The sequence below is a fragment of the Schistocerca nitens genome, chromosome 8 (genome assembly GCF_023898315.1).
Source record: "Schistocerca nitens isolate TAMUIC-IGC-003100 chromosome 8, iqSchNite1.1, whole genome shotgun sequence".
Lineage (NCBI taxonomy): Eukaryota > Metazoa > Arthropoda > Insecta > Orthoptera > Acrididae > Schistocerca > Schistocerca nitens.
The window spans coordinates 257,392,628-257,412,498 of NC_064621.1; the positions used below are offsets into that span (position 1 = coordinate 257,392,628).

At 41.0% G+C, this 19,871-nt stretch overlaps 1 protein-coding gene across 1 annotated transcript in view; it reads left to right on the forward strand.

Annotated features, from left to right (window-relative positions):
* LOC126198709 (myrosinase 1-like) overlaps positions 1-19,871 on the forward strand; it is an 87,222-nt gene that overhangs the window by 54,341 nt on the left and 13,010 nt on the right. Inside the window, exons 9-10 of the mRNA XM_049935218.1 lie at positions 13,162-13,296; positions 13,385-13,491. Coding sequence (XP_049791175.1) covers positions 13,162-13,296; positions 13,385-13,491 — 242 coding nt within the window. The remainder of the gene's footprint in view (positions 1-13,161; positions 13,297-13,384; positions 13,492-19,871) is intronic.

A 19,871-nucleotide genomic window follows, 5' to 3' on the forward strand; every position in this document is an offset into this window, starting at 1 on the left:
ATCGTTCTACCATTCCTAGACCGGCAAGGGAACTTGCTGTTCCAACAGGACAATGCACGTCCGCATGTATCCCGTGCCACCCAACGTGCTCTAGAAGGTGTAAGTCAACTACCCTGGCCAGCAAGATCTCCGGATCTGTCCCCCATTGAGCATGTTTGGGACTGGATGAAGCGTCGTCTCACGCGGTCTGCACGTCCAGCACGAACGCTGGTCCAACTGAGGCGCCAGGTGGAAATGGCATGGCAAGCCGTTCCACAGGACTACATCCAGCATCTCTACGATCGTCTCCATGGGAGAATAGCAGCCTGCATTGCTGCGAAAGGTGGATATACACTGTACTAGTGCCGACATTGTGCATGCTCTGTTGCCTGTGTCTATGTGCCTGTGGTTCTGTCAGTGTGATCATGTGATGTATCTGACCCCAGGAATGTGTCAATAAAGTTACCCCTTCCTGGGACAATGAATTCACGGTGTTCTTATTTCAATTTCCGGGAGTGTACATATACTGTCCGTGCACAAAAGTCCAGTTGCAGTGTACAACACAACGTACAATATACTTCACTATATGAACAGAAAGTGAAATAAAAGTGCTATAAACTTGGTATTTTTACGATTCTGCACAAAATTTTAAAAATTATAATTTTGTGACGAACTGTAAAGCCATTGGTATTGGATGTAGAGAAACAGTTGTAGCAATCAAATTTGTTTAGAATTTTGTGCACTTTTAAAGAGGAATTAGGCGCTGAAGCCCTAGGTGCTCATGAGTCTGAGTTTTCTCGAAACAATTATAAAAAAGTTAGACATTTTCAAAATTTTTGGACAATAGGAACTTCAACCAACATGAATTTTAATTGTAAAAGTTTCCATGGGGTCTTGCCACTGTAGGTGTTGATTTTAGCCTTTGACTATGCCTATTTTGGGAAACTGTTTTATATTTGTTCTGAAGAAGGTGTTGATACCCACGCTGAAACCTAGGTAAACACCAGGTAGTTTGTGCAATCGAGGCGGATTCTTCATAATTATTTCGATACTTACGATTGCTCACGCGCTGCAATGCTGGAAGTTCGTAACATAAATTTTGTTGACAAAACTTGATTTTCAATACTTTCCTGCTTAGTCTCATGAATTATTGACCTAGCTTTGAAGACTGCAAATATGAACTCATATCTTTATTTAGGTTTTTAATTATCTTTGGACTTTTGAATTCCTATTAGATATGAAACCGTCCACAAATTCCAATAAAACGTAAGGAGTAAAAATTAAGATTCCTGTAAGGAAAGTATTGACTGCTACACGGCTGGGCTCGGTGTAATGCTCGCTCATTGCAGAGTTCGACCACTTTTATGCAAGGTTTGTAAAATTAATTAATGGCTGTTCGCAAGCTTGCTCGCAGGCCTATCAGACTCCCAATTTCTCAACAACAAAATATTTTTCTGAAATCTTAAACGAAGATATGAGAAATAATAAAGGGGCTCGAGGAATCTCGTTTAGCCTCACCATGTGTTCGGAGAGAAATTGGTTAACCAATCTTCCGCCATAATATTAAAAAAATTTCCTACAATGACAATGGCATCGATAACGCTAAATCCAGTTACATTTGTGTCTCTACTACAAAATTAGAATAAATGGTAATGGTATTACGAGATTATTGTCGATAAAGAATAGAAACTATAGGACATAGTATGGAAATCAAATTCGCAGACTTGATTTTCAACCTAAGTGTAACATAATAAAAATATCATATTTCGCCCCACCCCCTCCCCAACCAAATGCGATCAGAACTTTTTGAGGTATGAAATGCTTCAGTGTCCATTCCGTGAATTTAACAATCGGCTGAAGGCCACATAAACAATCATTGTCTTAAGAGTTTGCAGTCGGTAGTAATATTAATTAGTGTTTCTGTTCATATTTTTCTCTTACTCGCAATACTCTTACTCATAAATGTGCACATCCATTTCTTTTATACCACTCCGAGGATGATCGTAATGACGGGAACCGGTTATAGAGCAGAATAAACTAATTTGTGAACAAAGACTGTTTCGGTTTTCACGTTCAAAGAAACAAGAAAATTATGATAGCACATTTGCTATTAATCACGGCCGTCTTCAGATGTACCATTCTCTTTCTCACTTTCATCTGTTGGCAAACTCTCTTGTTAACAAGTTTTGAAATATAAAAAGAGGTTGTTGCGTTGAAACATTGTAGGACGGCAGAGAAAGACATGGGTTATGAACTAGAATAGAACTGGTCTCAATCCCTGAAGCATATGATTATGATGACATATTGTAATTTCATTCTATGTAATTAAGAAAGTTATCATTTTTCGATAGGCAATTGTCTCAACTTTGGTAGCAGCCTTTCATCACTGGATTTCGTCGACGTCTACGTAACAATAAACTGCCCTCAATCAGCTACAGTGCACCTAATTAAAAATGTAGAAGTACATTTAATTATTTTAAATCGTTCCATCCACACGTATAGCCTAGTGCTCGTGTTTTACCTTTTCTGTTGTCTTCTCACACTTTTTAGTTGTGAAGTTTAGTAACTATTTCCTTGTTATTACCTTAAACTTTTCTGATAGCCCAGTATTGCTTAATTTTCCTGCTCAGTTCTGTTTTGCATTCTTCGGTGCACTTCTTGATCTTACTGTGGTTATCTTTTGTATGAGATATTACAAATGGTCTGGTTTGTACAGTTAAGTGGTAGTCCCATCTGTTGTTTATTATATCTTGCCTATTAAAAAATTCTGCAACACCTCTCCCTATTGCACAAAAAGTTCTGAAATTTCCAGCTGCATCAAGTGAATTACACCAGCTTTCGATGAATCACGCTTTGCGCATTGTCAAGTGATATGACTGCTATTGTGTTCCTGTTACGCCCTGACATACACTAACTGCCGTCTGGTGCCTGCAGCATCGCCATATATAGGATAACGCTGGCTCGGCATTCGATGTTCCTGTTTTGACCGTGCTATCGCTGGATCTCAAGTCGCACTGATCTGCTGGCCAACGTCTCTATTTAGGGTGTTTTGAGTGATTTTTATTTCGATGACTTCTTCAAGTACAGGGACCCAGGTGCGCAAGGTTTCGCCAGATTTTACCCAGTGGCCGTTTTCTAAATCGTGCTTAACTAAAGCGGATTTCTCGAGGTCGCATAGGCGAAACAAACTCTCTTGCTCCTTCCTGTGCTGTAGACCCCAGGTGCTATGAGACCTGCTGTTTCTTTAACTGGCCTCAGTAATTGACGGGTTTTTGCCAGCGGCCTGAAGATCCATTTGATCTTGTGTCATCTCAACAGCTGCTTATCTTGCCCGATACGTAGTCAGAGACAGGCAAAAAACCAGTTTCTTTTCGTGATCTTCCTTGTTGTCTCATTCAGGTTCTTGCTTGAAGTAACTTCGTTTACTTGTTGAGAGGTACAGGAGTATTTGCTCAAGACCTTGGGTAGGTTGCTCAGCCCGTGGGGCAGATTATCAGCCTCTGATACCATTTTTACATAACGCACCAATGTTTGCAAAATTCACGAAAAATTTCACGAACATCCTATCGCGGCTCGCACAAGCAACGTCTCCTTCTGTGTAATTAAAGAAGCCGTCGAAATAAAAATCTCCGATAGCACCCAAAATACAGACCGTGGCCCACAGCTCTGCGCGGTGTCTGATCCAGAAATCGCGTGGTCAAAACGGGCGCATCAAACGTCGAGTCAACGTGTACACATATAAGGTGATGCCGCGAACACCAGTGACGTCAAAGCCGGCATTTGGAGTATGTAAGGGTGTGCCAGCAGCCACCTGGCAGTCTTGTCGAGGAGTACTTTGCCAAAACACCGTGCAATTTTAATCACTTGGCGCTACTGGAAACCCAAGAACCATTTTTTCAGTTTTACAGCCACGAGTCTCTGCATTCTTATATCTTTCTCTGTTGGTGTGATCCAGAACGATCCAGTGACTTTACGTTGTCGGCTACTTTGAAGATATTGTAGGACAGTCTATGATTGTCCATTCTCCACAGATGACCATAGAAAGCTATACGTCTTCTTTTGACGGCATCGGTGACTTTTTTTTTTATTGGTGCCCATAGAGTTCACAATTAGGTTTATATATTTGTCTCCCGTCTGATAGGATCCTACGTCGCACTATCTTTCGAAGATGTTTTCTTTCTTGTAACTCTAGGATTCTTGGTGAAGTCTTCCTGGTTAAGGACAGGCACTCTCCTGCATAGAAGATGGGTCTGACTACTGTGATATTCTGTCTTAGCTCGATATTCATTGGTAGATGTTTTTTTGGTGTATATCACATTAAGCCCTGTAGATTTGCACCAGTGGTCTCTGGGTAGCGTCACTGATTAATAATCAAAACGTCCTCAGTCATGATGATCTCTCCACTGGCAAATGATTCCGGAAAAGTCCACGATTCGGATCTCCGGGAGGGGAGTGCCAAGGGGGGGGGGGGAGGGTGACCGTGAGAAAAAGATTGAATAATCAGCGAAGGGATAATGTTCTATGGATAGGGGTGCAATGGCAAAAGCTTGAACGTAGTAGGGAAACTAGAAAATCTCAAAAGGGAAATGGAAGGGCTGAATCTAGTTATAGTAGGGGTCAGTGAAGTGAAATGGCAAGAAGACAGGATTTCTGGTCGTATGAGTATAGAGTAATATCAACAGCAGCAGAAAGTGGTATAACTGGAGCAGGATTCGTTATGAATAGGACGGTAGGACAGAGAGTATGCTATTATAAACAGTTCAGTGATAGAGTTGTTCTTATCAGATTCGACATCAAACCAAGACCGACAACGATAGCTCAGGTATACAGCGTGTTACAAAAAGGTACGACCAAACTTTCAGGAAACATTCCTCACACACAAATAAAGAAAACATGTTATGTGGACATGTGTCCAGAAACGCTTAATTTCCATGTTAGAGCTCATTTTAGTTTCGTCAGTATGTACTGTCCTTCCTCGATTCACCGTCAGTTGGCCCAATTGAAGGAAGATAATGTTGACTTCGATGCTTGTGTTGACATGCGACTCATTGTTCTACAGTACTGGCATCAAGCACATCAGTACGCAGCATCAACAGGTTAGTGTTCATCACGAACGTGGCTTTGCAGTCAGTGCAATGTTTACAAATGCGGAGTTCGCAGATGCCCATTTGATGTATGGATTAGCACGGGGCAATAGCCGTGGCGCGGTACGTTTGTATCGAGACAAATTTCTAGAACGAAGGTGTCCCAACAGGAAGACGTTCGAAGCAATTGATCGGCGTCTTAGGGAGCACGGAACATTCCAGTCTATAACTTTCGACTGGGGAAGACCTAGAACGACGAGGACACCTGCAATGGACGAGGCAATTCTTCGTGCAGTTGACGATAGCCCTAATGTCAGCGTCAGAGAAGTTGCTGCTGTACAAGGTAACGTTGACCACGTCACTGTATGGAGAGTGCTACGGGAGAACCAGTTGTTTCCGTACCATGTACAGCGGGTGCAGGCACTATGAGCAGCTGATTAGCCTCCACGGGTACACTTCTGCGAATGATTCATCCAACAATGTGTTAATTCTCATTTCAGTGCAAATGTTCTCTTTACGGATGAGGCTTCATTCCAACGTGATCAAATTGTAAATTTTCACAATCAACATGTGTGGGCTGACAAGAATCCGCACGCAATTGTGCAACCACGTCATCAATACAGATTTTCTGTGAACGTTTGGGCAGGCATTGTTGGTGATGTCTTGATTGGGCCCCATGTTCTGCCACCTACGCTCAATGGAGCACGTTGTCATGATTTCATACGCGATACTCTACCTGTACTGCTAGAACATGTGCCTTGACAAGTACGACACAACATGTGGTTCATGCACGATGAAACTCCTGCACATTTCAGTCGAAGTGTTCGTACGCTTCTCAACAACAGATTCGGTGACCGATGGATTGGTAGAGGCGAACCAATTCCATGGCCTCCACGCTCTCCTGACCTCAACCCTCTTGACTTTCATTTATGGGGGCATTTGAAAGTTCTTGTCTACGCAACCCCAGTACTAAATGTAGAGACTCTTCGTGCTCGTATTGTGGACGGCTGTGATACAATACGCCATTCTCCAAACTGCGTCAGCGCATCAGGGATTCCATGCGACGGAGGGTGGATGCATGTATCCTCGCTAACGGAGGACATTTTGAACATTTCCTGTAACAAAGTGTTTGAAGTCACGCTGGTACGTTCTGTTGCTGTATGTTTCCATTCCATGATTAATGTGATTTGAAGAGAAGTAATAAAATGAGCTCTAACATGGAAAGTAAGCGTTTCCGGACACATGTCCACATAACATATTTTTTTTATTATTTGTGTGTGAGGAATGTTTCCTGAAACTTTGGCCGTACCTTTTTCTATGCCGACATCGCAAGCTGAAGATGAAGAGGTAGAGAAAATATGAGGATATTGAAAGGGTAATACGGAACGTAAAGGGAGACCAAAGTCTAATAGTTATGGAAGGCTGGAATGCAGTTGTAGGGGAAGTAGTAGAAGAAAATTTTACAGGAGAATATGGACTTGGGACAAGGAATGAGACGGGAGAGGGAATAACTGAGCTCTGTAACAAGTTTCCACTAGGCTAGTAAAAGCGAAAACTCTGTTCAAGAATCACAAGAGGTAGAGGCATACTTGGAAAAGGCCCGGTGATACAGGAAGATTTCAGTTAGATTACAAATACATCAAGGTTAGACAGAGACTCCGAAATCAGATACTGGATTGTAAGGCTTACCCAGGAACAGATGCAGAGTTAGGTCACAATTTAGTAGTGATGAAGAGAAGACTGAAGTTTAAGATATCAGTCAGGAAGAATCAATAAGCAAAGAAGTGCGATGCGGAGGTACTAAGGAATGACGAGACACGCTTGAAGTTTTCTAAGCCATGATGAACAGCTCAGTCGACAGTATAGTTGAATTCGTGGCGGGCCGCATCAAATCAGTCAGAAGACTGATGACAAGATAACTGACGCTCTTAGTCCCTTGATGTGCATCTAGTAACACTTTTATATTGGCAACGAATTTAGTTTTTCTGACGTTAATCAATACACCTGTTTTCTCTGCTGTGAAAGGCTGTGCATGGCAGATCTTTACATGTCATTTACCAGTAAGGGCAGGTCATCAGCAAGAGATAGGAATCGGATCCTCATGGCTGACTCAGTGTTTGCTGTTAGAAATCTGGTCCGTTTATAACACAACCGGCAGTGATGCTACAGTCAGCGCTAAAGCTCAATCTCTCCACTCCAAGAAGTTAATGATGTATTCACTTTTGCTGGTAGCTTCTAGGAAGCTAACATTGACGTGTTAGAGTCAGAACAGATATTAGCGAATCACGGATTGCACAGACTGTTACCGAAGTTATAACTCATTTCAAGTCATTTAACCATGTTAAGTTTGAGTAACATTCCGCGTGCCACCATGCGACATTAATCGCTTCAAACTGAAAGCTAAAGATCGTCACAAGGCGGCTTGGATAATTGTACTGAAGCTGTCATTCTAAAAACGCTCGTCTGACGCGAGCGCCTTTAGCATTCGACCAGTGACGACTCACACACACGTTTAGTATTGAACTGAGACTCAGCAGTACCTCGAGCGCACCCAAAGCAACATCAGTGACTACATCAGAACGTACTGCCAGCGGGCGATGGTTACTCTAAAACGCTGCACCGAGCTAAACCAGAGAAAAGGTTCACACAGAATAACGCGGCTGGCAAATAGACAGTTGGCAGGGTACGTCTGGGGAGGGCAGTAGTGCTGGAGGGAAATGACGAGCGCTCGACGGGAAGTCCCATTCTAAACTGAAGAATACAAAGTACATTTTTGTAATATATATTAAGTGAAACCCTCGATGCCCGCACTTGCGTGATGACCATTAATAAATATCTACTGTCACCTCTGCTTTCATTAGTATCTACAAATAATTCCACTAAAAATGCAACAAAGACAGGGATTTAATTGCGCCAGGTTTGTTAGCCATTTGTAATTTACAGAGCAACATTTTGAGTAGCGAATTTTGAGTACAACCGGCATTTCTCTTTCTTACATATTAAAATTTGCTTCTTTTAGCGAAACACAGTGCATTTTACACAATGTCAGCTTACTAACATGTTGTGCAGTGATTCATTGATTTTATTAAGTGAGGAACTTAGGAAGAGTAAGGTGAATATCTTATAAAATGACCGTCCTCAGTATAAAAATAAACGCGTAATGACTTCATTTACGTTGTTCCAAAACCCACACCATCTCTCGTTTCACCAGCAATCGATAGCCCTTAAAGATTACATTCTTTTATCGACGAAGTCTGTGGTTAATGTAATAACATGTTAGATAATGAAGTTTTGCGTGACCACGCGGCAAAATATTCTCCTCTTTGCATGCTATCACTTGTCAAAACCTCATTTCGATCTCACAAATCGTTTTTGAAATGTGGGGAATGTTGTAGATATTTCATTCTGGTTTTAACTCTGAAATTCGCGATCGCGAATGAGTGTGCTGTATTAAATTAAGTTTCTCAAGATTGGCGACAGTTACAGGTCTCCAACTAACACTGACGAAAAATAAAATCTGTTAGCTAAATTTCATATGCAGCAATATTTTATGTAATATGCAGCAAATGCAAAACATAGCGAGTCCTATTTTTCCTTGCAAACCTTTTCGAATTCTGCGTAGTGGCATAGGTTAAGCGTAAATATTACAATAACTATGACTATTAACGAAATGATGGACACATCATCATGAAACTGACATACAAAGTTAAAAGCAATACGAACATGATTTTTTTAAAGAATAGTTTCTGTAAAATTGCATGAGAAAGACTACAAGGCATGCGTCTCGATTCTGTCATCTCAACGTGCCGCAGACCAACCGAAAGCTGGCAAACTATCTCGGCCTCGCCTTCTGAACAAAGGAATGAACTCGCCTTGCACTTCAGACGAAAATTGTTTACTGCGTCCTTGTCTCTTAATATTGGAAAGTGAGTGGTTCTATTCATGTATTCGACCAGCTTATTTGTTGCTGTATTGATGCATGAACTTGAGGTCTTGTTTTCGTTCAGTGACGCACCGCGATGCTCTGAAACATGCTTGATGTTCCCTTAACTCATTGTCTTACTGTCTTGTTTCGTTTCGTTCCAGAATGTTGGAAAATATTTTATAACTGCTAGGAGCAATATTTCACTCTACTTACCGGAGTCTGTTTCCTTCCATTTTAGGATTAAGTGCCTCAGTCGGTAAAAACAGAAACCTTTTAGGATGACTTTGTTGATCACTTTTCTGTCCATATGTCCGACTGTTGAGAACCCATTTTCGTAGGAATAGGTAGACGCAATAAGTTGAAATTTATGCTACATTCTCAACTCTACAGTCTGTTGGTGCTGTACAAAAATAAAGCTTCTAAATCAATGCAATCATTAACTATGGCCATTTATGACATATATTTTCATACCCCCTAATTATCTCATCAAAAACTGCTGGGTACTACACGTTGACCTAAAATATTTGACAAAAAGCTGGGTATCACAGTATAAGTAAATGGAAAATTTCGAAAATGTTTTTGTGATGATATCAAGCGAAAAAAATTGTTTTTTTTATTTGTTAAGCACCCTAATAATTAGAACATTCTCGAAAGTCTTGGAATTACCGGGATCGATATCTCCGTGGAATCGACATCGATAACAGGCATAAACCTCGACAGTCTCGATTCCCAGGATGCCTGAACTATCTACACACATAACTTAGTATAGAACCCTAAATGCGAGAGACATAGTCGCACTTGGCCAATTTTTTGAGAATTTGCTGGATAGCAGCTGAGGTACAGTCATCTGCGAGTTTCTCACTACACTTTACGTCCATTGTTACTGTGTGCTTATGCCACTATGTCTGTTTTCTCCACCTTGTTTCCACATTTCTGCCACTGTCCATACTCGTACAGAAACATTGTTCTTTTTTGTGAGGGGATTTACCATCTCTTTGACTTCCTTGTATGTCAGAGGAAGAATGTGCTCGGAGTTGGAATTGGTGGATTCTCTAACAACTCTGTTTTATATTCAAAGTATCTTGCACTCTCAACAGGATGATATCGAGTGTATGTTCATCATCAGCAGTTATTTAGAAGATTTATAAAAATAATACATAATCAAAGCTATATGCATTTTCAAACACATAGAAAATACGCAAGTAGTCTTTTCATTGCATATACAAATAAAATATGATTAATAGAATTCGGTTTTTAATATTTATATTCGCATTTTTACTATTTTGCGAATTCACTGTTGTAGGTAAGAAACTGAATTTAAACTTGCAATTATATATCTGTTGGGGTAAAACAGCCTGGGTAAGACAGCTTACAAACTGTTTAATTTTATCTATATGATCCTCTTATAATAAGTATATCTCATAAACAGGTTAATCTAAGAATAAATTCACCCATCTTCTAGATGACGTACACATATATTTAGGCCCACTGACCACTGATTCAATCTCTTCATCCTTTTATATTATAATATATGACCACGCATTGGCAACGTAGATCGATTTGTGTGCCTCTGATGCTTTAAAGTTGTATTTACCTCTCATTTAATTCCATAGCCACTGTGAATGTTAATATTCCATTTCCATGTCGCCTTCTGATTTTCCCATAATTATCAGTGATCTAAGATCATTTCATATTTAACGAATATGCAATAAAAAATAAAGACTGCCCAAAATATAATATGGATTAATAACATAGATACAGGAAATTCAGGAGCTGCACAAATCATATTACCGAATAGTGTACGAAATTTTCTCGATAGTGCTGTTATATAAGCGAAATGTATATTAAGATAGTTATATTTTGGGACTTGTAAAATTTGTCTATTTTAGCAAATATACCTATTCCATGTCTCTGATTGGTTAACTATTAATGAATTACTCGAATGTACTTCATTACCATGAATGCAATAGTGGTGCCCATAGTCAATTGAAGAAATGTTTGTAAATCTGTGTAAGTTTTACAAAAGGCGAATTACTGACGAATTAGTAGAAGAAGTGATTTACAAAACCTAAACCCTCCTGTTGGCAAGTTTTAAATGGGTAATATAAGTAACTGGTATGGAAAACTTCAGTATTTGCCCTTGAATATTAATTACTTTTGTTGGCTTTTAATGCCTTGTAAATATGAATAATTTTATACTCTAAGTTACGAGCTTCGAAACAAACAAGTATGTAATATAAATTCGTCACAACATCGTAATATCCATTGCACAAAATGAAGTACATAAAAGAATTACCTAACTCTCGTAATAATTGTAACATGTCATTTAACAACAACATCAATTTATGGATTAATTTAAATGACTTTTCATCAAAAGATTACGCTTTGTACTCAGTGAAACTAACAACTACAACATTCAAATATTGTGCAGTGTGCCTTAAGTACCAGTATGAACAATTTCACAGAGAAAACAGAGACTAATGTAGGAGATATAAGACAGCCAGTATCATATAAAAGTAACATGAAGACACTAATAAATGTAACCAATGAACTGTATAAAATTTCTAAATGTTGCCTTTGTACATAAGAAAGATATATAGTAACAGCAAAAATTTTTGCATGAAGGCTAGGAATATTTATGTCTTACATAGTAATGTGAAGATTACAGATATAAGAATAAAAAAAATTAACGAGGAAAGAAAAGAAGTCATTCATGTTATTGGTGAAGCATAAGAGATGGACAGATGTGTTTCCTCAAAAATGATAGCCACAATTACGTTCAGATTTGCAAACACCAATATCTTACAGGTTTTGTTATGTGCTCCAATAAGAATGGGGAGCAATGGGGATGGAAAAAATTGGAATACACAAAAATTGACTGTTATGCAGAATTAAAGCAAAAACCGCTGTTTCCCCATCCTGTGTCTAAATCACGATATAACCATACAAACTGTCTACCAGATGTCCGTACAATCGCGTTCTGCATGGAATATGGCATCCCAGTCAACGGATAACCATGCCAACGATGACGTCAGGACTCCTATGAAGCGAGGTAGTTTTTTCTGGGTAGCTCCACATTCACAATCTCTGTGTACACAGGCACAGACGATACAGTATGGCACATAGAATATACTTACCAGACTCTCTGCAGTTGAGAGCCATAGGGAGAATGGAAGCAGAGCAATAGCAAACTGATTTGGTTCAATCGGCTCTAAGCACCATGGGACTTAACATCTGCGGTCATCAGTCCCCTACACTTAGAACTACTTAAATCTGACTAACCCAAGGACAGCACAAACATCCATGCCCGCGGCAGAATTCGAACCTGCGACCGTAGCAGCAGCGCGGTTCCGGACTGAAGCCCCTAGAAGCGCTCTTCCACAGCAGCCGGCCAACTGATTTGGCCCAGTGGCTTAATATGGATCGTTCTGTTGTTTCTCGGATTTGGCGACAGTTTATAGAGACCGAAACTATATTCTGACGACGAGGGCAGGGGCCGTTCACGTGTGTCAGTCAGGAAGGGTGCGTGAACCAGGCGCCTGTTGCAAAGGCACATACGTGGCAACACTGTTGGTATCCCCATAGTTCATCTGGCCGGTCAGTTGCTCAACAGTTGCACCTCTATTCACTCATACATATTTCCGCACCATAGTTAACACATGTCATGTATGGCCCATGGTGCACCACAGTTGCCGCTGTGCTGGTTTTGGACAGCGTCCTTTTGCCATGCATGATGTACCTATACCACAGTGAGATGTGAACAGTTTATAGATTTAGCCGTTTCGGAAACGCTTGCAACCATGCCCTGAAGGCCATTTATCATGCCCGCTTGGTCTCCGGTTGATAATGGCTTTCTTTCCACATTACGGCAACGATTGCACTGTTTTCCGCCTCCACCAACACGCTTTATAGACCCTAGTGCTGCCATTTGCTTTCTAGGAATCGTTATTGCACGTTGATGTCGAGCATATGCAGTTGTCACATTAGTGTGACTGGACCTTGTACTTTCAAAGAAAAGACAGGAATGATTGTATATAAGTAACCAGGCCATGTCAGGTTGTTACTAATCAAGAGATAAAGCTTACAACAAGCTTAATATTATATCTTCGCGTCCATTTTGAAGAAGCAGGTGGTGACAAAAATAATTTCTATAACATGTATCTCTCCTTTCAGCGATTACCTTGGGGATTTCGGAGTCAACTAAACTGGATTGCCAACGAATACCCAGGATATCAAATCATGATAACAGAGAACGGTCTCTACAATAACGGAGGAAGGAACGACACTGATCGCATCGCATACTTTCATGTAAGTAGAAATTGCTACAGTAATATAGCAGCCATTTTCGTCTTCAGAAATTCATTTCTGTACCTATAATGTGCTGCATTATTTCTAGGCATACCTTGGAGCTGTACTGGAGGCGATACACATCGACGGTGTTCCGATTATCGGATACACAGCTTATGGTCTCATGGACAACCTGGAATTTAACATGGGATTCTCGTGAGTATTTACAATATTTTTATATACTAAAAGAAAGAACATAGACTATACGTGGTCTGTGAGTAGGGTCTGTGTTCAGCAATCAAAATGTTTTTGTGCCCTGGTTCGAAACTCGTCATTGCTTCAGTATTGATTAATGATCAGTGTTGGTGGCTGAAGCTATCCGGCATATGAAGCCATCCTCATTCGGCGCACGGCCTTATCAAAGAGGGCGGAAGAGCGGACAGAGGTTCAGAGCACTCTCTTATCCTTGGGGTGGGAAACTGCCCATAAAGACGGAAAAATCATCAAAGATCAACGGCATGAGGGCAATGGAAACCACCTTATTAAAGAAACATAACCTGTATACACAGGGCGTGTGGCCTGTAACTGAAAATATGTCATGACGATTTCTCCAATGGCAAAAGATTCCGGAATAGTTCCCCATTCGGATCTCTCGGAGGACACTGCCAAGGGAAAGGTGACCATGAGAAAAAGATCGAATAACCAACGAAGGCTAACGTTTTACTTGTCGGGATTGGAATGTCAGAAGCTTTAACTTGACAGGGGACTGTGTTTGGTCTAAGGTTATACTTTCTGATCGTATATTAATTGCCGTTGTAATAAAGTTTACTGCACCAAGAATTGCTGAGACACCTGCTAGGTGTAATGAAAAAATGGCCAGATCTACAGATGCACATCCATGTGCGATAGCTGACAGAAAATGTAAAAAGAGAAATGCAGAGGCTCAATCTAGATGCAGTAGGGGTCAGTGAAGTGAAATGGAAAGAAGACAAGTATTTCTGGTCGGACGATTATAGGGTAATGTCAACAGTAACAGAAAATGCTATATCGGAAGTAGGATTCTTTATGAGTAGATAGGTAGGGTAGGGAGAAAAGCTCAGTATGCTCTACAGTTGAAGAAGAGTGAACATCTCTAATATGGGCAGTCACAGAAGTTGGAAAGAAAAACGTACGAACAAAGAAGGTAACTGCAAAGAAAACTTGGGTAACAGAAGAAATAGTTCAGTTGATCGACGAAAGAAGGAAGTACAAAAAAAAAAGTTCAGGGAAATTCAGGAATACAGATATACAAGTCGCTGAGGAATGAAATAAATAGGAAGTGCAGGGAAGCTAAGACGAAATCGCTGCATGAAAAATGGAAGAAATTAAAAAAATGGTAGTCGGAAGCATGTACTCAGCATATAGGAAAGCCAAATCAACCTTCGGTTAAATTATAAAAAACAAGGGTGATAACATTAAGAGTGCAATGGGAATTACACTGTTAAATGCAAAGGAGAGTGCGGATAGGTGGAAAGCGTACATTAAAGGCCTCTACGAGGGGGAGGATTTGTCTGATGTACGTATTTTATTGTATTGTATTAAAGCAGGGACCTAGAAAAGACGTAGCTCTCCATGGTTCACAACCTCACAACAGGGCATAGCAGTCCACCTACCCCACCGCCGCTCTACACCGTATCCAGAGTTATTGTGCGGTTTGGCCCCAGTGGACCCTCCCCCCCTTACCCCCCTATACGCGGAAACGGTGTTTGCGCAGCAATCGCCGACACAGTGTAGCTGAGGCGGAATAAGGGGAACCAGCCGGAATTCGCCGAGGTAGATGGAAAACCGACTTAAAAACCATCCACAGGCTGTCCGATGCACCGGATCTCGACACTAACCCGCCGGTCCGGTCCCCGGCACGCCTTTTCGCCGGGCAAGCAGCGCTTAAGACCGCGCGGCCAGCCGGGCGGTCCTTTATCTGATGTGATAGAACAAGAAACAGGAGACCCAATATTAGAATTTAAGAGAGCTTTGGAGGGCTTAAGATAAAACAACACAGAAGTAATAGATAACAATCCATCAGGATTTCTAAAATCATTGGGGGAGGTGGCAACAAAACGACTATTCAAGTTGGTCTGTGTATGAGTCTGACGACATACCATCTGACTTTTGAAAAAATATCATCCACACAATTCCGATGACTGCAAGAGCTGACAAGTGCGAGAATTATCGTACAATCTGATTCACAATTCATGCATCCAAGTTGCTGACAAGAATAATATACAGAAGAATTGGAAAGAAAATCGAGGATGTGTTAGATGACGATCAGTTTGGCTTTAGGAAAGGTAAACGCAGCAATTCAGCAGCTGACAATGGAAATAAGACTAAAGAATAATCCAGACACAGTGATAGGTTTTTTCGACGTGTAAAATGCGTTCAACAATGAAAAATGGCGCAAATGTTCGAAATTCTACGAAAACTACGGGTAAGCTATAGGCAGAGACGGGTAATAAACAATATGTACAAGAGGCAAGAGGGATTAATAAGAGTGGACGACCAAGAACGATTTTCTTGGATTGAAATGGTGTAAGACGAGGATATAGTCTTTCACCACTGCAGTTCAATCTGTATATGAAAGAAGCAATTGTGGAAATAAAAGTAACATGCAGGAGTGCGATTAAAATGCAGGGTGAAAGGATATCAGTGATACGATTCCCTAATGACATTGCTATCCTGAGTGCAAGTGAAGAAAACTTACACGATCTGCTGAATGGAAATGGCAATCTAGTGAATACAGAATACGGTTGCGAATAAGTCGACGAAAGAGGAAAGTAATGAAAAGCAGCAGAAATGATAACAGCGAGAATTTTAATTTCAGCATTGATGGTCACTGAGTAGCTGAAGTAAAGGACTTCTGCTAACTAGGCATCAAAATAACCAGTGACGGACGGAGCAAGGACATCAAAAGCAGACTAGCGTTGGCAAAAAGGGCGTTCTGGTCACGAGAATTCTACTAGTATCATATATAGGCCTTATTTTGAGGAAGAAATTTGTAAGAATGTGCGTCTGAAGCACAGCATTGTATGGTAGTGAAACATGGTCCGTGGGAAAATTGGAACAGAAAAGAATCGAAGGATTTGAGATGTGGTGATCTTGACGAATGTTGAAAATTAGGTGCACTGATAAGGTAAAGAATGAGGAGGTTCTGCTCAGAATAGGAAAGAAATGCAACATGTGGAAAACACTGACAAGAAAAAGGGACAGAATGATAGGACATCTGTTAAGTCATCAGGGAATGACTTCCATGGTGCTGCGGGACTGTAGAGGAGAAAAACCGTGGAGGAAGATAGAGATTGGAATACATCCATGAAATTGAGGACATTTTTTGAAGTGCTTCTCTGCGATGAAGAGGTTGGCACAGGAGATGAATTCGTATCGGTCCACATTGAACTAGTCAGAAGATTGATAATCCAAAAAAATAAATAAATAAAAACAGAAAAATAGAAGCATATTTACTTATCAATAAAGTACTGTGACTTCCTGTGAGCTCAGTACAACATAGTGTAAAGTCGATTAATCCACCATTTCTTGTAAAACATGTCACTTGGTTAGTGGGAGATGATAGACGATCGGGAACAGAATCAAACGAAGTGAAAAAGAGTGACATCTGCTCAACATTACTGCTTGTATTGACATGTGTTGGTGTATTGACTAGTTTAGCATTCAATATCATAGCGTTTACGCCACTACAATGCAAATAAAATATCTTAAGTGGATTATGCGAAAGCCGCTTGGGGGTTAGGACGGGTTATAGAAATATAATAAAACGACCATTAAACCGACATTTCGACCATGTGAACAGTGATCATCCTCTGTTGGGGAAGATTGTTCTCCCGGACGGGGACTGCTACCAAAACAGTCGAAACGTTCGTTGTATGAATGATTTAATTTTTGAAAACTGGTCGGCCGAACAGCCGAAAGTGTTTTATTCGAGTTGACACCAGACGTGTAAGTGCACCTGATTGCAGAAAAAAGATCGATATTTCGACCTACTGTGATATACAGGGTGATTCCGTGATGACGTTTCAAATTTTTAGGGATGTTGGCGAACCGTAAATGTGTCTGTCTCAGGTAGGGGACCGTGGTCTGTAAAGGACCAAATCAAAGGCAATAAGCAAAAAAAGTGGAAAATATATGCAGGTACTCTTATTGCTAAGATTGTGAGGTAGGCAATTCCGTCGGGCACTTAGATGTTGGGATAATAACTCAACTAATCGAAAGCAGATGGCGTCCTGTGTACTGACATGAGCAGTTCTGCTGTACGTTGTCTGTAAGCTATACAGTGTCTGTAGCGTAGTACTTGCAGTCTGTGTATAAAAGTTGCACTAATGTCTATTAACTCTAACCATGTGGAGTTGTACAAAATGACGAATTTTCGAAAAATTATTTTTGTATATGGCAGTCAAACGGAAGCAACAGGGAAGCGGGAATGTGCAGGACCAACTATACGCTTAGGAGACATCCCGCTCATACCATATTCGCAATACTTTTCTCACCATTAAGTTAAAGTCAGCGATTCATACCACTGTTCAACGACCGCGGAAAACGACGAATAACACGGAGTTAGAAAGTACAGTGCCTGTTCGAGTGGATGAGGCGCCTCCAACGAACTGTCACTAGTTGCACGTGAAAAGACTGTAGAGAAGTGTGAGGTTAGTATTACCGGAAATGCAGCTATACCCCAGCATCCACAGAAAGTGCGTACTTTGACTCCTTGCAACTTCGGATGTCGTGTCGTTTTCAGCCAATACCTCACGCACTGCTTTACAGTTGAGTCTCACGTTCCGTGGAATGTGTTCTTCATTGATGAAGCCTGTTTTAACGGAGATGGAATGGAGAAGTCAGTTGTCATATTTGAGCCGATGAGACCCCCGCGCTAGAGTCGTGAAAAATCAACACAGACCGAGGGGGATGGCGCAGTGGTTAGACTCGCATTCGGGAGGACGACGATTCAAATGCACGTCCGGCCATCCTGATTTACGTTTTCTGTGATTTCCCTAAATCGTTTAAAACAAATTCCGGGTTGTTTCCTTCGAAAGGGGACAGCCTCTTTCCTTCTCCATCATTCCCTAATCATAAATTCTTGTTTCATCTCTAACGACCTTATTGTCGACGGGACGTTAAATTATAATGTCCTCTTCCTCCTCCTGCTGCAATAACAGAGATCATCAGCCAACGTGTGTGCAGGAGTTGACAATGATTACATAATAGAAACGTTTCTCCTTCCTCCCCGCTCAAATGCTCCAGTCAGTAGGGTGTTTATCAGTGTCATACCATCGAGGTTCCAGGAACATATCTTACTTGCTATGGGTCAATGGATGTGGTCCCCATATGATGGAGCCCCACTTCACTTTGGACTGAAGAACACCTTTGATCGACATTCCCTGGCAAGTGGAGAGGCCGAGGAGATCCTGTTTCGTGGCCAGCACGTTAACCTGATCTCAGTGAAACGGATTTCTTCTTATGGACCAATGTGGAAATTCTTGGGTACGAGAGGCCTATAGTGACCAAATAGGATCTCCTAACAAGAATTCTCGCTTCCTGTGACACTATTCACACTACATAGGGAATATTAGAACTGGTACAACAGAACTTGCGCAATGATTCCATGATTACACTGACGCTGCGGGACACCATTTCGAACACCTGTTATAAACGTAGCAGCTTGTGAAACTTGTACAGGTAAATGACTTTCAGTACCTCCGACATCAATTGACGTGTGCTGTTACTAGTCGAACACGGAATGTTCACTGCGGGTATTGGGGATTTCTGAGCAGAAATTCTGTATGTCATGATCAGGGATCGGAAGGCCGGGCCTTTAGTTTGAGCGCTACGCGGCTTTATGGGGGAACCTGAGTAGATTTTCGCAAATACTTGGCTAATCGGCCTTTTCCAGACTGGAGTGCCTTACCTCTCGTTGGTACATTCACCCATCTTCCATGATAGTATGTAACATATTCAAGGAATCAACCTGTGGCTTATACCTGATGGCTTGTGACATTTCGTTATTGCTTATACGTTTTTTAAAACATACTTCGGATGTCTCTATTTATTTACTTATGTTCTGTAACATTTATCCTATCCTCTAATCAGAACAATCTCATATAGACACTGGTGAGTCAAAACATTACGATCACCTGCTTCCTAGCAAGTTATTTCATCTTTGGCAAACAACAGAGCAGCGATTTTGTGTGGTATGACTTCGACAAGGCGTTACTATGTGGCACAAGATGCCTAACGATCCCCTAAATTATTACAGAACTCAATTAATCTTTGTCCTTTCTCATTCCTTGTCCCAAACCCATATTCTCCTGTCAGCTTTTCTTCTACCCCTTCCCTACAGCTGCATTCCAGTCCCCCATGACTGTTACATTTTCATTTCCCTTTGCGTACTGTATTACCCTTTCAAAATCCTGATATACTTTCTCTGTCTTTTCACGTTCATCTTGCGACGTCAGCATGTATACCTGAACTACGGTTGTCGGTGTTGGTTTGCTGTCGATTCTAACAAGAACAAACCTATCCCAGAACTGTTCACAGTAATAGACTATCTTCCC